The 19,763-nt window shown below is 43.3% G+C and overlaps 1 protein-coding gene across 1 annotated transcript; it reads left to right on the forward strand.

Moving 5' to 3' along the window:
- Positions 1–152: 152 nt before the first annotated feature.
- Positions 153–15,472, forward strand: LOC139639453 (thioredoxin reductase 1, cytoplasmic-like). Its single transcript, XM_071513550.1, has 14 exons — positions 153–242; positions 2,412–2,481; positions 3,674–3,790; positions 4,809–4,918; positions 5,803–5,918; positions 6,832–7,057; positions 7,169–7,190; positions 8,018–8,085; positions 8,234–8,310; positions 8,474–8,630; positions 9,994–10,101; positions 10,194–10,289; positions 12,905–13,039; positions 15,407–15,472. Exons 1-14 carry the CDS (start codon positions 153–155, stop codon positions 15,470–15,472), a joined length of 1,458 nt encoding a protein of 485 aa, XP_071369651.1.
- Positions 15,473–19,763: the final 4,291 nt, after the last annotated feature.

Below are 19,763 nucleotides of genomic sequence, written 5' to 3' on the forward strand. Positions count from 1 at the left end.
ACACCAATCCAGACTGCAGTCAGAGAGAGCAGAGCGGCCAAAGTCCATCCTGTGTTCACTCAGTGTGTTTTTTAGTTTTCTGGTTGTGTGTCTGTCCTGCAGGTCTGGAACCAGAAGACAGAGTTTGGTGTCCCGACTCGGAGCGGTGAAACATGGATCCGCCGGCCGGGCCGTCCCGCAGGCCGTACGACTACGACCTGCTGGTTATTGGAGGAGGGTCAGGAGGCCTGGCTGTGGCAAAGGTTGGCTCACCTTTTACTCAACTCTGCAGTGAATCATAGAGTATTTAAACACATGACTTTATCCTATTTTGAGCTACTTTCTGCCTTCACTCCTGTAATTTTCTTTTCTTATGAAGCTTTGATGTAGAGAAAGTGCTGTTGAGAGAAACCAGGATGTAAAGAAAGTATAATTCTGTATATATTTGTGCTTATGCATACATACCCTTCACTTTTATAGCCACCGAATGTACAAAATATTAGTGACGTCTTCCTGATATTCAGATGCACAATCCACATCTCAGTTGTCTCAAAGCTTCAAAAACCTTCTCTAACTCGTCTTTTTCTCTGTATCTACTTCTCCTCCTTTGTGATCGGTTTAGGTTTAATAAGGAGAATCAATAAGGGATAAAGGCTTTGACCTGGATTCACCTCATCAATGTGCGGCGTGACTTCATGAACAAACACAAGTGTCCTTAATATTTTGTACTTTCAGTGTGTGTCCATTTTTGACAAAATATCACGACCTGAAGTTCATCGTTCACTGTCTCTAGTCAGTAGAAGTGAAATTATTTTGTCAAGCGAGGACTTTAGTTGTCTGCTATTTTTGGGAATGTACCAATGGATATCTCACTTTGTTTTTATTCTATTATACTATTTTGTTATTAAGTTTTACAGCTGCAACAATTAAACACAAGCAGCCCATCAATACTAATATTAGACAGTTTACAATCTATTCACACAAACACACTTGTACATACAAAAACACCTGTGCTCATTTCCCTTATAAGAGAGAGAGAGAAAAAAAGGGAAGATAGAGAGGGGAAAGTTACTGGTTATGTAGAATTAACAGGGAAATTCAAGCCCAAAATAGGATAGAAATGGTTGCCTGAACTTTCGAGTGGAGCCTGGGATCGTATATATTTAAGATGTTTGAGTTTAAGATGTGCCGTTACTTCCTCCACCCAGCGGCTGTGGGACGGTGGCACAGCCTTTTTTCCAACTTAGAAGAAGGATCAGTCGTCGAGCCTGGTGGTTCTCAACGTGGGGTCCGGGGACCACCAGGGGTCCTTGAGGGGGGTTCCAGGGAGTCCACCAGCAAACTGATGAATTGTTAACCTTCACCATTATTTAATTTACTAGAACACAATTAGAGAATGTAGAAGAATGACTGTTTTGATAATAGTCATAGATAGTCATGGAATTCTGGCCAAAATCGTAATTAACAATAAAAATATTCTCAGATTTGGGTCTGAACGATTTTGAAGAAATATCTAATTGCGATTATTTTGACTGATATTGCAATTGCGATATGATTTGCGATATTAGAGGGAATGATAATTTTTACATCATTATTCTCATTTTCATTGAAAAACGTATTAAAATGATTATGGTGTGATTTTTGCGGGGATCTGTACCAAACAAAGATGTTTTCTTAAGTCTGTAGAATATGATGTGTAGGCCAGGACATCTCTGCAGCACCACAATATTTCATTTAAAATGGTATTTTGACACACATTTCGCCTTTAAGAAATATTGCGCCTCCTGTGATTTGAAAATTGCAGTAGGCCATATTGCGATTTCGATAAAATTTTGATTAATCGTTCAGCCCTAGTCTGAAAGACAAAAAAGTCTCATCAAATGGGGGTCCGAGGTCCCAATGTGGACGAAAATTAGGGGTCCTTGATATGAAAAAGGTTGAGGATCACTGGTCTAGTCAGTAATGTGGAGAAGGCTGTAGACTGATACACGTGTCTCCTCCTGGACTGCAGATATCTAATTTTGGACTGAAACTCTTCATTTATTTGCATTTGTAGCTTCTGCAGGTCCTAGCTGGTCTCTACGTGCAGCCAGCTGTAAATCCTGGTTTAATCCCAGCGGTTGGAGGACATTCCACCGACTCAACCTCATAATTACTGCTAATCTGGTCAATGAACGCACACTGCGCCAAAGCGTAGCTCTGATAATTATCATTTTAATGGACTTTATGGTAATGGGATGATCTGTGAAGAACTCCAGAGGAAAGTGTAAATGAGATGAAGGGGCAGGAGTTGGGATTTTCGAAGAGGGATGGATGCTTAACCCGTTTAAATATTTAATTTCCCTTTCTCTCTCTCTCTCTCTCTCTCTCTCTCTGTGTCCTTTCCGTCTCCCACGCTCTCGCTCATTCTGTTTTTTCCGTCACTCCTCCAGGAGGCGGCTGGGTTGGGGAGGAAGGTGCTGATCCTTGACCTCATGTCTCCGTCTCCTAAAGGTGCCGAGGGTGAGGATTTAATTTGTGGAGTCAGAAGTCTAAATGGTGGCTATGAATAATACTTTTCCTTTCCTTTCCTTTCCTTTCCTTTCCTTTCCTTTCCTTTCCTTTCCTTTCCTTTCCTTTCCTTTCCTTTCATTTCATCTCCTCTCCTCTCCTCTCCTCTCCTCTCCTCTCCTCTCCTCTCCTCTCCTCTCCCCTCCTCCTCTCCTCTCCTCTCCTCTCCTCTCCTCTCCTCTCCTCTCCTCTCCTCTCCTCTCCTGTCCTCTCCCCTCCCCTCCTCTCCTCCCCTCTCCTCTCCTCTCCCCTCCCCTCCTCCTCTCCTCTTCCTCTCTTCTCCTCGCCCCTCCCCTCCCCTCCCCTCCTTTCCTCTCCCCTCCTCCTCTCCTCTCCTCTCCTCTCCTCTCCCCTCCCCTCCTCTCCTCTCCTCTCCTCTCCTCTCCTCTCCTCTCCTCTCCCCTCCCCTCCTCTCCTCTCCTCTCCTCTCCTCTCCTATCCCCTCCTCCTCCTCTACTCTCCCCCCCCTCCTCTTCCTCTCCTCCCCTCTCCTCTCCTCCCCTCTCCCCTCCTCTTCTCTTCTACTCTCCTCTCCCCTCCCCTCCTCTCGTCTCCCCTCCCCTCCTATCCCCTCCTCTCCTCTCATCCTTTCCCCTCCTCTCCTCTCCTCTCCTCTCCTCTCCTCTCCCCTCCTCTCCTCCCCTCCCCTCTCCTCCTTTCCCCTCCTCTCCTCTTCCTCTCCTCTCCTCTCCTCTCCTCACCTCTCCTCTCCCCTCCTCCTCCCCTCCTCTCCTCTCCTCTCCTCTCCTCTCCTCTCCTCTCCTCTCCTCTCCTCTCCTCTCCTCTCCTCTTCCTCTCCTCTCCTCCTCTCCTCTCCTCTCCTCACCTCTCCTCTCCCCTCCTCCTCCCCTCCTCTCCTCTCCTCTCCTCTCCTCTCCTCTCCTTTTCCTCTTCCTCTTCCTCTCCTCTCCTCTCCTCTCCTCTCCTCTTCCTCTCCTCTCCTCTCCTCTCCTCTCCTCCTCTCCTCTCCTCTCCTCTCCTCACCTCTCCTCTCCCCTCCTCCTCCCCTCCTCTCCTCTCCTCTCCTCTCCTCTCCTCTCCTCTCCTCTCCTCTCCTCCTCTCCTCTCCTCTCCTCTCCTTTTCCTCTTCCTCTTCCTCTTCCTCTTCCTCTCCTCTCCTCTCCTCTCCTCTCCTCTCCTCCAGATCTTGGAGGTTCCAGTATCAACATGAGCAGCATCAGGAAACTTCTCCACCAGGCGTCTCTCCTGGGAGAAGCCATCCAAGACTCTCAGAAATACGGCTGGAGGTTTAAAGAGACGGGTAAGATAGAAAATTCTGTACATTCTGTTAGATTTTAAAGGGCCGGTGTTATGGGAATCGCATTTCTCAATTTCATGGTATAATTTAACAAAGGACCTCTTAATGTAAAGTTACCCAAATTATTATAACTGTCAGCATTGTGGAAATTTGACTCTGGTTGTCAACAGAATTGAACAGATCTAGAATTCCAATCTACTTCCTGGTGTAAATGATGTCACCTACACCCAGTTTGTAATGAATGCTCTGATTGGTCGACAGTATGCATGCCATGCCTCCATTGTTGCAGGATAATTTGTTCCCCAAAGATAGAAACATTGTCTGCAGTGGAAGGTTCGGCTCTCAGTCCTACAGGCTTTGTACCATCTAACCATCAAAAACTGAAAAAAAAAAAGAAAAAAGAAAAAAAGATGCTATGCTATGATGTTAGAAATCAACCTCAAACTTTTCCTGACTGAGTTGAAATCATCGCACTGGATCTTTAAAATAAATATGACTAAACACCATGAACCCAGGTTCATTTAACGTTACAGGAGACCAGTTTTACATCAGAAAAAGTTTGGCCAAGTGCACTTTTTTTTATTTAGTCAATAATTCAAATAAAACAACTTATTGACCCCTACCAGTTTAAAGCTCTGAATGCAAAACTCAATAGTCTATGAAAAACAAACTCAAACTAAAATATGATGAAAGTTTATTGATCCCTGTGGGGAATTTATAGGATAGTAATAAGATGGGGGGGAAAAGACAAATAAAATATAAAATAAGCAATAAAAATAAGACAATAAAATGAAATCATGACAATTTGGGATTATATAAACATATGCTGGCGCCAGTTTCAACATATTAAGTAGACAGTATGGGTGGGAAAAAGTATGGATTACTTGGATTAATTTACAGTTTATCCCACAGTGTCTCCCACAATGTGCTTGTTTTTCTATGCTGGGTCAGATATACAAATATACACACACACACACACACACACACACACACACACACACACACATATATCCCTATCTAGTGTCCCACGGCTGGAGTGAGCTGGTGGAGGCCGTGCAGGAGCAGGTGAAGAGCCGGAGCTCGGAGCTGAAGAGGGAGCTGAGGGACTGTGGGTGTTTCACCTCAGCGCCCGTGGAGGGATAGTGGCGCCTCACACAGTAGAGGTAATTAAGTCAGTATACAGCAGATAAGTTGAATATTGATCGGCCTGGCACACGCTCACAACAGAGGCCTGTCACAGACTGGGAGTAGAGATCAATGGTTACGGGGGACATAACAGAGAAACTGTAACATTATCGACTCTTCCTCCCTGAAAAACAAAGAAATGCCTAACTTCTGTGCAGTAGTAGATTGTTCAATTTATACTAGAGGGGGGAACAAGAGCAGTTTCAGTCATACAAGCGTTTCTCAGAGGCAGAAATAATCTCATTGGTTGAGTTAAACCTCAGTGGGCGGAGCCAAAGAACCACATTTTTTTTTCACGCGCAAGTTAGCTAACTGGCAAACTTGAATGGCAAAGAGGGAACTCTGGCATAAATATGAATACAAATATAAATGACATTGACTTTTTTATTAACTATTATTAAATTTACAGTGTTCATGAAAGGTCAGCAGCTCGTTAACCAGCTTACCTAGATAACTTAGTATGGATAGATTGTATTTTTTCAGTTAGTAGCAGAGCGCTAGGCTTCATAATATTATCTTCCTACTCTCTTATCTCTTTTTAACCGGACGTCAGTCTAATGTTACTTAGCCAGAAAAACTGTACTTCTTTGGCTCCGCCCACTGAGGTTTATCTCAACGGATAAGATTATTTCTGCCTCTAAGAAATGTTTCTATAACTAAAACTCCAATTTGCAGTAAAAGAGCAGGGTGACAGAGGCGAGCATCACAGTCTCTCCTTTTGTTCTCACTTCAAATATTCCACATCAGGCCTCCATCGATCATCTGGGACAATTTCAGAAGCAATGTCAGCTATGGTTATTATTATTATGGTCGTGTTTTTGTCCAATCAGGTGACAGACATCAATGAGAGGAAGATACGTCTCTCTGCAGAAACCCTGGTGATCGCTACAGGAGACAGACCGCAGTATCCGGATGTACCTGGAGACAGAGAACACTGTCTGACCAGGTGGGACAGCACACTGCCTTTATCGCTGTTTCACACCTACAGAGCCTGTTATAATGCTTAGGGTCGGTGTAATGGCTCTGACTACCTATCTCTGGATCCAAGTCCAGGCCTGTTCTCTGGAGCTTGTGGAAAGGCATTCTGGGAAATGTAGGAAATCACTAACCGAAGTAGAAGTAGACGAGGAAGGTTGAGGGAAAGTCGGTACACCAAAAAGTAAATTACACTTCATCACAAAACTCCTGGGTAGGCATGGGACGATTATCCTGTCACGATTATCCTGGCCAAAATAATTGCGGTTCACGATATTATCCCGATAATCATCAAAATATGCTTAAAACTCTTAAAATGGCACTAAAACATACTGGAATCACTTTACCTTACATTTTATTAAGGAACAAATATTTTTATTGCATCATAGGACACATACAAGGACAGATTCAGACTCTCGTACTCCACACATCCGATTGAACTTTTTTTTGTGGGGGATACAATGGGCAACCCGAGCCTTCAGCCATGGGGACGATTGACTGGAAAGATGCGGACTCCCCCTTGTGGCAAATGGCAATTCAAAATAAATCAGGAAATCAATAGGACTGTACGTTAGTGAGCTAGACAGCTATTTCAAGTCACTCCTGAGGATATTCACGCTGATGTGAGGATATTCACGATTATCCTGATAATGGAAATTCACCAAGATAAAATTATCTTGAGTGTTTTTATCGCGATAAAAGATAAAATCTTATATCCTCCCATCCCTACTCCTGGGACGAATTAAACATCACAGATTGATGATAAACAACAGTGTAAGAGTATCCAAGGGTGGACTTTTCCTTTAACTCTGCATTCCTTTTTCTCATTAATTCTCCATGTTATCACTCATAAAGTCCCTTTCCCCTCTCTCTCTCTCCTCCAGTGAAGATCTCTTCTCTCTGCCTCGCTCTCCCGGTCGGACCCTGGTGGTCGGCGGGTCCGCAGAAGGTCTGGAGTGTGCCGGTTTCCTATCCGGTCTGGGCCTGCCGGTTACCGTCTTGGTGCCGTCTGAGCTCCTGCCCGGGTTCGATCAGAAAATGGCTCAGAAGATAGAGAACCACATGTTGGTCCACGGAGTCAACTTCGTTTATCAGCAGTCGCTCAGCAAGGTACGGAGACACACAGGAACAGGGAGGGTGAAAACTGAAAACTCAACATCTTACACACTTTTTTTTATTGTTTTCTGCATGTGTGTCTGTGTGTGTGTGTGTGTGTGTTAGGTGGAGCAGGTGGAAGCTTGCAGCGAGGATATCATTTCAGGTATGGTTAACTGTTAACTTTTATAATCCAGATTATGATAGAAACAGATTATCCTATTTCCTATTTCAAAAGTAGCCTGATCCAAGTACTTAGGAGGTGAAAAGATGGTGATGTGAAGCTTGGATATTCTAATCCACCGCACTACTTTTTTTTCAACTGAAGTGAATTCAACCCGTTCCAAAGATTGCTCACTTGAACTCGACACGATTGCTGTTTTTTTTTTTTTTGTGGTCAAGATTTGTATAAAATTGTCCCCCAAACCTAATTTTGCACGAGTTTTGACGCAAATATCATAAAAACTTGAGCTTTTGGTCACTTACAAATAATAAACTTTATTTGTATAGCACCTTTCATACAAGAAATGCAGCTCAAAGTGCTTTACAACAAAGAAATTACATGCACCAAGTGCTTCACATAAAACTTGATAATAATAGCGAAAATAAGATAAAGATGAGAATAGAATACATAGCTTCACATGAAAATAGACATAGAATGAGCATAAAAACAGGGATAGAATGCCATAATTAATGTAAAATAAGATGGAGAATAAAACCCACTTGATAATAATCATAACATAAGATGGAAAATAAAACCCACTGAACAATAATAATAATAAAAATAAAGTTAAAAATAGTACATAGAATGCATAAAATCAAGTAAAATACAACATTTTAAAAGAAGTGCAGCAGTGCATAAATACTAATAATCCTCTTACCAAATGCCCTACCATTGATATTTTTACAAAAATAACTACATTTAAATGTTTGTATTGAATTAGCAGCTAAATGTATATTTTTGCCATTCATTAGGTTCAGGGAGGTTCAGAGTGACTTTCGTCTCCAAGGAGGGCCAAACAAAACAGGAAAAGTTTGATACAGTAGGTCATCAATATCCATTTTATCTTTGTTGTTTTTTTACCAGTATTTTACATGGATGTGCTGGTTAACTGTGTGTGTGTGTGTGTGTGTGTGTGTGTGTGGTGTGTGTGTATGTGTGTGTGTGTGTGTGTGTGTGTGTGTGTGCAGGTTCTGCTTGCCGTGGGGAGGAAGGCCTGCACCGGCGGCATCGGCCTTGAGCGTGTCGGGGTGAAATGCAGCCAGGAGTATGTTTACTCCATCCATGCTTCCTTGTATTCACTGTAGATGGCAGGTTGTGTTTGTGTCTATCTTTGGGATTTGTGTGTGTGTCCCTGTGTGTGTGATCCATTGTGTAAATCATAAATGTGGTCTGTGTGTGTGTGTGTGTGTGTGTGTGTGTGTGTGCAGCACTGGCAGGATCCTGGTGAATGAGAGGGATCAGACCAGCGTAGATCATGTTTATGCCGTTGGATCGGTGCAGCATGGCCGTCCCTCCACCGCAGGACTCTCAATGCATGCTGGGACGCTGCTGGCTCGCCGGCTCTATGGAGGAGACGTCACCACGGTACGCTGATTAATCAATAATTAGCATTGATTGTGTCAGGATTGATTGTGATTTTATCTTCCCTTCTGTGGTGATTATAGTGATTATTCAGGGTATTAAAAGTCTGAGAAATTAATACAAAATAAGACTTAAAAAGTATTAAAATGTCTGAAATGTAGTTGTTATATGTTTGTGTTTCATCTTGTAATGTCAGGTTTCTTTGCGCTACATGTCCACTCTTAGATTAATACAGAACAGGGTTAGTAGTGCAATATGCAAAACATATATGCAAAACGTTTGCTTTATTAAACACAACAAGACTTCATATCCCTCAACACTTTCCCCCCCTTCTTAATTTCCTGATGTGCTTTTTTCTTATCCTGCCCGTTTATACTTTCAGAACATTCATTAGTTTTGTTCAACAAGAGAGCGGGCTGTTTTTTCAAGGGTTTTTTTTTTCTTTTTTTCTTTTGGCTTCTAAATTGGTCTTAAATTCAAGCCTGAAGAGAAACCCACCAAGCTGTCAATTTAAAGTGGTAAACATAATTATAACTGCTGTTTCCTTGTGTGAATTTAAAAATTGAACAACTCTGGTTTGTAGAGATAGTACATAATTTTTAAAGCGAGATATTTCATTTAAACATTTCAAAACAGCAGTCTAGTGGCAGCTGGCTGGCAGGATTTCTAGTGTTTAAAAGCTCTGAAAAAACTCCTAAATGTGGATTTATGAAACCTGCAGAAACCCGGTTATTGATTATATTGATTTACAGACTCCCTGTCTGGTGTTTTGAGGTTTGTTGGTACGGTTTATGTTGTGATTTGTGTTTTTATATTTTAGTCATTTGGCCGAAGCTCTTATCCAGAGTGATTTACAGTGAGTGAGTTGAGCGGTTCAGTGTGTTGCTCAAGGGAACTTCAACAGGACTGGACTTGGCTGTTGAACCTGCTGTTTTTTCATTATGGGACGGCCGACTTGGCCTCTCAGATAATAATAATAACTTTTCTAGAAACAATTTACAAAGTGCTTTACATACAATAAAACCCAAAGAGACAGTGATGCAAAAGTACCACAATTAAATAAAATAAAGTTGAATAAAAAAAGAATTAATAAATAAATAAAAAATATGAATCAAAGTTAATACAAGAGATACACAGATACAACTAAAAAACAGAGATACAACTAAAAACATAGAATTTTACCTAATAGTGTAATAATGAATATTGATGACTCAGATTCTACCCTGTTGTGTGCTTTTATTGTGTTTTTGCTGTTTGTGTTTTCCTCGTGTGTTTCTATTCCAAACCCAGTGCACGAACCACATGCTCCGTAAGAGACAATAAAGTTTGAATTGAACTGACATAATTTCTATCTGTGTGTTCGCAGTGTGACTACACCGACGTCCCCACTGTCGTCTTCACACCAGTGGAATATGCTGCCTGTGGTCTTTCTGAGGAGAGAGCCAATCTAACATTTGGAGAGGCCAATATAGAGGTGTACACACACTCATTTACCCTCACACACACATAAGAATGCATACTTTTGTCTTGTCTTATATAAAATCACCTTTTCTTCCCTCTTTGCAGGTGTATCACAGCTATTACTGGCCTCTGGAGTGGACAATCCCTGCCAGGAATAAAAACTCCTGCTATGTTAAAGTCATCTGCCACATTCCTGACCATGTAAGCAACAATTTGGCTTTGTCTGTTGAGATGTTTATGTTTTATAAGATTATTACTATCTTTTGGTGTATCCATCCATGCTCTCTGTTGGTGTGTATCTACATTTTGCATTGCATGTTGGAAAATAAGCCTATTTGACCGTATCTAGTGGCGTCTTTTGGACTGGGAGGTGCCCATCTGTGTCTCTGTTGGTTTTCTCTCTTACGTTTACATTCTGCATTACATTTTAGGAATTCAGCCTGACAGTATCTGGCAGTATCTAATCACATCCCCTAGTTAGCAGCTAATGGGGTGTGTGCATCGCTAGAGACATGCCCATATAAATTGATGGCCCTCGCACCACAGCAGATATCTGATATCTAACATCTCAGTTGTAAGATAAATGTTGCCTTTCCCTTAGGATATTTAGTCATAATGATTCAAATTGTGTAATAGATGATACCTCGATAATCCACCCACCCCTTCCTTATATTTTTAGCTCCTTCTACAAATGAGTTGGCAGTTGGCACCTCCCGACATGGCTGCAATTCAAAATAATAGCTCTGCCAAGCTGCTAGTATCGATGTTCTCCACTGATCTGCACTGTAGATGTTTGTGGGATTTGTGACCCATCAGACATTTTGGGTGCACTACATCCGTGGTTTGCATACCAGTGTTGTAGGACTGGTGACTCGGACTCAGACTTGGGACCAGAGTCGGATATGACTGGTGACTCGGACGTGAATACTGAGGAATTGGGACTCGACTTGGATAGGACTGATGACACACTCGGACTTGAACACTGAGGACTTGGGACTCAACTCAGACATGACCTTGGTCACTCAGACATGAACAGTGAGGTCTTAGCACTTGACTTGGACATGACTGGTGACTCAGACTTTGACGTGAATATAGATGATTTGGGACTCGACTCGGATATGAACTTGGTGACTCGGACTTGAACATTGAGGACCTGGGACTTGCGTGGACATGACCATGGTGACTTGAACTGGGACTTGAACATTGAGAACTTGGAAGTCAACTTGGACATGACCTTGGTGACTCGGCCTCAGACACTGAGGACTTGGACTCGACTCGGCAATGTCCCTAGTGACTCTACTGGTGACTCGGACTCGGACTTGAACATTGAGGACTTGGAAGTCAACTTGGACATGACCTTGGTGACTCGGCCTCAGACATTGAGGACTTGGACTCGACTCGGCAATGTCCCTAGTGACTCTACTGGTGACTCGGACTCGGACTTGAACATTGAGGACTTGGAAGTCAACTTGGACATGACCTTGGTGACTCGGCCTCAGACATTGAGGACTTGGACTCGACTCGGAAATGTCCCTAGTGACTCTACTGGTGACTCGGACTCGGACTTGAACATTGAGGACTTGGAAGTCAACTTGGACATAACCCTGGTGACTCGGCCTCAGACACTGAGGACTTGGACTCGACTCGGAAATGTCCCTAGTGACTCTACTGGTGACTCGGACTCGGACTTGAACATTGAGGACTTGGAAGTCAACTTGGACATGACCTTGGTGACTCGGCCTCAGACATTGAGGACTTGGACTCGACTCGGAAATGTCCCTAGTGACTCTACTGGTGACTCGGACTCGGACTTGAACATTGAGGGCTTGGAAGTCAACTTGGACATAACCTTGGTGACTCGGCCTCAGACACTGAGGACTTGGACTCGACTCGGAAATGTCCCTAGTGACTCTACTGGTGACTCGGACTCGGACTTGAACATTGAGGACTTGGAAGTCAACTTGGACATGACCTTGGTGACTCGGCCTCAGACATTGAGGACTTGGACTCGACTCGGAAATGTCCCTAGTGACTCTACTGGTGACTCGGACTCGGACTTGAACATTGAGGACTTGGAAGTCAACTTGGACATAACCTTGGTGACTCGGCCTCAGACACTGAGGACTTGGACTCGACTCGGAAATGTCCCTAGTGACTCTACTGGTGACTCGGACTCGGACTTGAACATTGAGGACTTGGAAGTCAACTTGGACATAACCTTGGTGACTCGGCCTCAGACACTGAGGACTTGGACTCGACTCTGAAATGTCCCTAGTGACTCTACTGGTGACTCGGACTCGGACTTGAACATTGAGGACTTGGAAGTCAACTTGGACATGACCTTGGTGACTCGGACTCAGACACTGAGGACTTGGACTCGACTCGGAAATGTCCCTAGTGACTCTACTGGTGACTCGGACTCGGACTTGAACATTGGGGACTTGGAAGTCAACTTGGACATGACCTTGGTGACTCGGCCTCAGACATTGAGGACTTGGACTCGACTCTGAAATGTCCCTAGTGACTCTACTGGTGACTCGGACTCGGACTTGAACATTGAGGACTTGGAAGTCAACTTGGACATGACCTTGGTGACTCGGCCTCAGACATTGAGGACTTGGACTCGACTCTGAAATGTCCCTAGTGACTCTACTGGTGACTCGGACTCGGACTTGAACATTGAAGACTTGGGACTGGACTCAGATATGACTTTGGTGACTCGAACTCTGACTTCAAAATTGAGGACTCAGGACTTCACTTGGGACTCAAGGTTCAATGACTCGACTGTAACACTGCATCGTACCGTGTCTCAACAGGAGCGTGTGGTCGGTCTCCATGTGATGGGCCCCAACGCCGGCGACATCGTCCAGGGCTTCGCCGCTGCTATGAAATGCGGCCTCGCCAAACGACAGCTGGACGCCACCGTGGGACTCCACCCGCTGTCCGCCCAGGTCTGCCTCCCGCTTCCTCTCCGCCTCACACAAACAGCTGCCGCTCATCCGGAATTGCGAAAGTGATGCTGAACTTTAGTAGTACCTTGGGTTGAGTAGCTTCCTCCATGATAAAACCCCAAAATCTGTGATCCTCTGTTATCTGTTGCTGCAGTAGAGGAGACTGGAGAATTGTGTTTTCTTTCTCTCTCCATTCACTGCCATTGTATGCAGGAACAGTCTGAAAATCACACTTCTAGCGCGTAAACGAATCCGAACAAAGCAGATTCTGACAATATGTTAAGAATCTAGTCATTCTGCTGTATTGTTTATAAGTGAATCGCTCTCCTTATGTTTATTAAACCTTTCAGATTGAACAAGTGTAACACTGAAATCCGATTGGAGGAAACTAATGCCGATGGAACGAAGAAAATGATGTTTACCAATAATCTTAAAAAGGCAAAAAAAAAGTGAAACACTTGTTTTTTTATATATTGGCAGAATCTGCTTTGTCAAAGTCAATGTCTCCCACCTTATTTTTGCCTATTTACAATTATTGTATTATTATGATTAATTATTAAGTATTATTTTCTTTGTTCCATCAGCATAGGATTCCAATGACCAGATCTTGGCGTTACACTTGTTCAAACTGAAAGGTTTAATAAACATAATTCAGCAACATGACTAGATTTTTTATATATTGTCAGAATCTGCTTTGTTTGCATTCGTTTATGTGCTAGAAGTGTGATTTTCAGACCTGTCTGTCCCTTTAAGACCAGCTGAAACTTTGTGTTTGTCATTTCGTTTAAGAATAAGACGTTCTGTGATTGGTCCATCATAATATTATGTTAGCCAGTTAGAATAGCTTTTGTTTAAGGACTATTCAGTATAGCACCAAGTTTGGGAGGAACCTCACATGCGCCATTGGGTTAATTACCAGTTTTATGCAGAGTGTGCCTGACTTGAACAAAAGCACACTCAAGACTATATGCCAGTCTAACCCAATGTAAATGCAGTTGAATAAAGATTTGAAAGGACATCTAATGTTTATTCATCTCTGACCAGATGCCCATGGTGGCTGTAAACAATCCTGAATCAGCGTAGAGTTTCTGAAAACCCTTCATAACCTCCTCCATAGTTCCTCCAGCTACTAAAACCCAAGGTACTACCAAAGTTCAACATCACTTTAAGGCACAAAATGGCCGCCTGCTGCTTTTGGCACCTATTGATTTTTCTCCCCCCCCCACCCGCCACATTCTTGTTAATTCACTGTCACCTCCTTGATGTCCTGCCACGCTCTGTACTGTGCTGAGAGCTCGGTTTTGAGATATTAACCGTCACGTCTTTAGTCCCTTCAAAAAGCTCCGCTGTCTGGGGTCAAAGCCAGAGCCGCGCTTTCTAATGAGTTTCCTGCCCCTATCGCTGCCTCTCTGAATTATTCATGCACAATATTTAATAATCCCCGTCGCGCGCGGTCCGCACTCCTTTGTGACTGACCCTGCTGGGCGTGAGCGGGTTAATTCTCCCGACGCTTTCAAAACTTGATTCAGAGTTAATTAATAGCGGGTTCAATGGAGTGTTAAATGGAGGTCACTGATTGGTTTCGGTTCTAGGCACGTCGGCTGATAAAGGATTTACGGCTATTACTATTATGTATAATGGCAGTTAAATAGATGGATAGATTGATTGATAGATGGATAGATGGATTGATTGATTAGATAGCCTGCTAATAGAGAAAAGAGAACACTGTAATCACCTCCCTGTAGTTATATTCTGTCTTTTAAAGAATGAATCAGCACTAAATCGCATTTTTGGAGCTGTAAACAGGGTTATATGGCTTCTATACAGTGAAAAGCATTAATCCTGTACTTAATTTCAACATTTTTTCAAATTAAGTCCTGCATCCGCTTCTAGGGGCAGAAAATCGTTGTTGCTCTGCTCTCTGTGGGAAACTTTCAACTGTGTTGCACTTCTGGCCATAACTCAGTAAGTGATGTGAAGGCAGGTATTTCGCTTTTTCTGGCAGCGTCGAATGCTTTGCGGTCTGAAAACTGCGCCGTCCCCAAGTAGAGATGGGTGATCCGTTCTCACAGACACTCCCCCCTAATTTTATCTCACTCCCCCACCCCACTTTTTCACATCTTTCAGAATTGTGTAAAAGGGGGCGACCGGCTGAAAACAGTGTGTTTCCAGCCATAAATGCTATTAAATACCACTCACGTATGTGCAGTCGATACTTTTTGCGTGAACTTTGAAGCCATTATTCTCATATTCTTAACTCTTGCAGGGCAGTAAATCACTCGACCTATCGGCACATCAACACACGACGCAGTGACCCAAATCAATACGAGTCACACTGATGATGCGTTCGTCTCTCTGCTCCCGTAGGTGCTGACCACACTCACACTCACTCAGCGTGTCTCTGAGGCCATGATGGTGAGAGGAAACTGCTGAGGTTAGCCCCCCCCTCCTGCTGTCAATCACCGTCGTCACCTATGGCAACAGTGAAGACAGCGGGGAGGCTCTCGTGATGATAACCTGCAGAGGGAGTGACAGGCGGCAGGACGGCGACCGTCCGTCCAATGACGTCTCTGCCTGAAGCCTGACGGACAGGTGGGCGGGGACTGATGCTCTCCTGCTGACACACTTCCCGTTTTGTTTATTTCTGTGCTGCTTTTATCTTTTTTTTTTGCATTTCTTACAAACTATTTGCTTTGAGCACAACTTTGAAACATACCATTGATGCATTTTTACCCCTCTCTACTTTAAAGAAAGATAAGAGGATCCCTAAGGTTTTACCTTTGAAACGCTCTGTAAGCTTTAATATAGCTGAGTTTTTAAAAGGCTGCTGGAGAGTGATAAGACTCTGGGATTTGATGCATTTACATGGAGTAACAGCCCAGACTTATAGTCCATGTTTCTGCTGCTGTGCTGTGGCCTGTGGGATTTCACTGCCTTAATTTCATGTAATGAACAAGACGGGGATTATGGAATTACCCAAATTAATAGTGTTTATCTGCGAATACGTTTGCATTAATTGATGCATATGGTGTCTTTATTGAGACATTAGGCCAGAACTCCTGATGCACTCCCTCGCTCTCTGCTCCTTTTTTATATTCTCTCGCTTATCCAACGCTGCCGGGCATAGCGACTGTCTTAAAACCGCTGCTGAATATTCATGCAGATCATTAAACGAAGTGTCTCATACAAATGAATGCAGAGACCGGAGTGCAGATATTTCTTTAACGCACCCCACTGACCCCCCAAGCGTTCCCTGCCACCTCAGCGCTGCACTCTGCATCTGAATTTAAAAAAAAAAAAAAAAAAAAAGTACATCTGTGAGCGTACGACGTGGGTGTGTCCCGCGCAAGGGCATCATTTTAATTCTCTTCATGTGGTCAAGCTTGTCACGAGTCCAGAGGTTCCCATCCATTCCCCTCTAATGCTACTATACTGCTGTGCATTGTGCTGATGGCTGTTGAACACTGTGGCAGAACAATTAGATGCAAATCCGTAGAGGTTATCCTCCAGACCACCTTCTGATTCTCTCCTTGACGGACCGGCTCGCAGAAGTAAGACAGATTCCCTAATTAGAAAAAGTGCACAGGACTTTCTCTTTTGGCATCTGCCTGCAAAACCTATTAGAGCATAATTTGATCAAAGCAAAGCAGTGTGTGTGACTTTGTCCAGGTCCCAGAACAAGGTTAAGATGCTACATACAAGTCCATCTATCACTGCCTGCTTGTCTTGGACTGTTGGACTGTGGTTTGCTCATCAGTTGACCCTCATGCAATGTTTGCTCCTCCACCACTAGGGGGTGCTGGGGCTGTACGGCTAATCTCCACTGTATCTTGTCATATTGGGAAGAAAGAAAAATAAAACTGAGACAAAGACGTGTTGATTCAAAAAACGTATTCTTACTGATAGTACTACTACTACTGCTGCTACTACTGCTACTACTATTACTATTACTACTACTGCTACTACTACTACTATTAATACTACTACTACTACTGCTACTACTGCTACTACTACAATTACTACTACTACTACTACTACTACTATTACTACTACTGCTACTACTATTACTACTACTGCTACTACTGCTACTACTACTACTGCTACTACTACTACTATTACTACTACTGCTACTACTACTACTAGTATACTACCTCTACTACTACTACTACTACTACTACTACTATACTAGCTCTACTACTAGCCTACTACTACTACTTCTATACTACCATTGCTACTACTTACTACTGCTGCTGCTACTACTACTACTACTATACTACTTCTACTACTACTACTAGGCTACTACTACTGCTGCTGCTGCTACTAGTACTACTACTATTATATTACCACTATTTCTGCTATTACTACTACTACTTCTACTACTACTAATAGTAATAATAATAATCATCATCATCATCATCATTATCATCATCATCATCATCATCATCATCATTATCATCATCATCATCATCATCATCATCATAATAATGCTAATATTGAATTATTAAAATGAGATGTCTACCAACTGAAAAATATAGGAATAGTTTTGCTGTTACATTTATATCCTTCTAAAATGTATTATATAATTACCATAGTTGTTCTTCCTAAGAGGAATCGCTACAACAGGTTTTAATAGGATGGTCTTACAGAAGCGCACAGCTGGGCGCGCTCATCTCCTCGGAGAGGGGTGGCCTCCCCCCCTACAGCACGGCGGTGGTACAGTCCATGGTGGATGCATTCAGCTCATTGACCGGCGGACAGTCCTCATCAGTACCACCAGAGCCCCGGAGCTCCCAACAAACCGGCCCTTCATTCCACTAAAACAAGCGGCACCCTTCAGTCCTTTCCCCCGCCATGAAACAGACTCTGACCGAACTGATGAGGATGAGCAGGATATGCCGGATGGTATTTGCCACTTGTTTGGGATCTTTTATTCTGGTCATCTTTTATTTCCAAAGTATGTTCCAACCAGGTAGGATCTCCCTTCTCTCTTGGATGTGTGTGTGTGTGCGTGCGCGTGTGTGTGTTTGTGTATCTGTGTGTGTGTAGTATTGATGTATGGCATCCTGTCTGGCTGCCTCCTGGCTTGTTGACACATCGATTTGTTCAGGCTGTACAATAATGCAGCAGATAAATAATTGATAGCCTAGTTGAGCCCGGAGTTACAGTAATACACTGTGTCTTAAATGAGCCTATTATGGGCCACAATCACAAATTCAATTGATTGCCTTGTTGCGCTCGGATCCAACATTGTTGAGCGATTGTCCGTGGAAATGTGCGGTGCGTTTTTGGTGTGATTGGATGTGTAGCGGCTGTTTTCTCGCTTCCCCTCATCTGACAAGTGGCAGAGATGGGAGTCGGGCGGCTTTTTGTCTTCACAACGTGGCTCGGCGATGGGAATCCGTGCATGGGCGGCAGTGGGAAATGGCAAGGTATACGGGCACTTTGTCTACATGAGCGCTAAGTGATCCAGATTTGATCCATCTTGTTGTTCTTATCACTGGAATGGAGAGCAAGGCTGAAGCAGAAATCAATTTTGAAGCCATATCTAAAAATAAATCACATTTGGGCATTCAGCACCGATGTTCCCTCTCAGCTGTGCGCGTCCGGAGACTCACATCTAATAATTTATCACACTGGCTAAAGAATATCCTGCCGGTCAACAGTCATCGATTCATTCTTCCCCAAAATTCACTCGATGTGAGCGGGTTTTTGGAAGTTTTAGTTTCTGGTGACATGAGATGCAGGACTTGTCATCCCTCGGTGTTTAATGAATTGACGCCTCGCGCTGTACAGTAGCGGCTCTGTGCGCCAAAATCAAAGAGCTCTGCGTTCAGACGCGCAAAGGAGCGCGTGCAGCAGCGTTGACTCAATACTGACCTACAACAGGTTTACTGTAACATTAAATGCATGCTTTGTGGGTATTTGCGTTGCGCTAACCAAACTGTCATACACAACCAAAAATCACTATGATAATCCTATAATATTCCTATAGGATTTATACTGTAGATCTGTGGTGCTCATCATGCTGTAGGCTATGGTATTTTTTTTTTCTCCTATGGTATCACTATAATATTCCTATGATATTCCTATGATATTTGCATGGCATTCTCCTAGAATTTATTATAGGATTACTATAGTTCTTTGTCGTATAAGGGATCAAGGCTGCATGTCTTAGATTAAATCGCCTAATTAAACATAGGTAAAGTGATATGAACAGTTAAAGCAAAAAGGTCCAGTGACATATACACACACACACACACACACACACACACACACACACAGTGAAACCATACAGCAAGCCGTCTGGCAGAGGATGGTGCGGGGATAAAATGGGAGATGCAACATGAGATACACACGAGACACCGGTATGAAACTGAGCCAGACGTGCTGTGACATCTCTGCTTTTAGGAGGAATTTCTGAAGAGATACTGGCCTGGTGTGAGTCACCGGTGCTGCTGCCACCACTGTTACCTTATAGGCTGGAACATGCTCACCAATCCAACTCCCCCAACCAAAAATCACCATAATATTCCTATAGGGACCCATAGTGTGTCTGTACTCCAGTTTAAACTCACCTTATATTGTCCTTTTGGTGCCTTTAAATCCTTTGGCATCTTGATATTCCACAGAGACTTACAGTTTTTGCTGTTTCCAGTGTACTATCTTTCTAAAATGTATTATAGGATTACCATAGCTCTTTTTCCTAAGGTTTAGATGAGGGGGT

Source organism: Centroberyx affinis, unplaced genomic scaffold (assembly GCF_046629955.1).
Source record: "Centroberyx affinis isolate AG114_WGS23_722 - 3 ecotype Tasmania unplaced genomic scaffold, CSIRO-AGI_Caff_v1 ptg007313l_1, whole genome shotgun sequence".
Classification (NCBI taxonomy): Eukaryota; Metazoa; Chordata; class Actinopteri; order Beryciformes; family Berycidae; genus Centroberyx; species Centroberyx affinis.

What these genes read in the sequence shown, in the direction of transcription:
- LOC139639453 (XM_071513550.1), top strand. Translation starts at nt 153, where the DNA reads ATGGATCCGCCGGCCGGGCCGTCCCGCAGGCCGTACGACTACGACCTG. An exon ending in GGAGCAGGTGGAAGCTTGCA is followed by an intron (nt 7,191 to 8,017) that starts GCGAGGATATCA and finishes GCCATTCATTAG; the next exon opens with GTTCAGGGAGGTTCAGAGTG. An exon ending in TCTGCCACATTCCTGACCAT is followed by an intron (nt 10,290 to 12,904) that starts GTAAGCAACAAT and finishes GTGTCTCAACAG; the next exon opens with GAGCGTGTGGTCGGTCTCCA.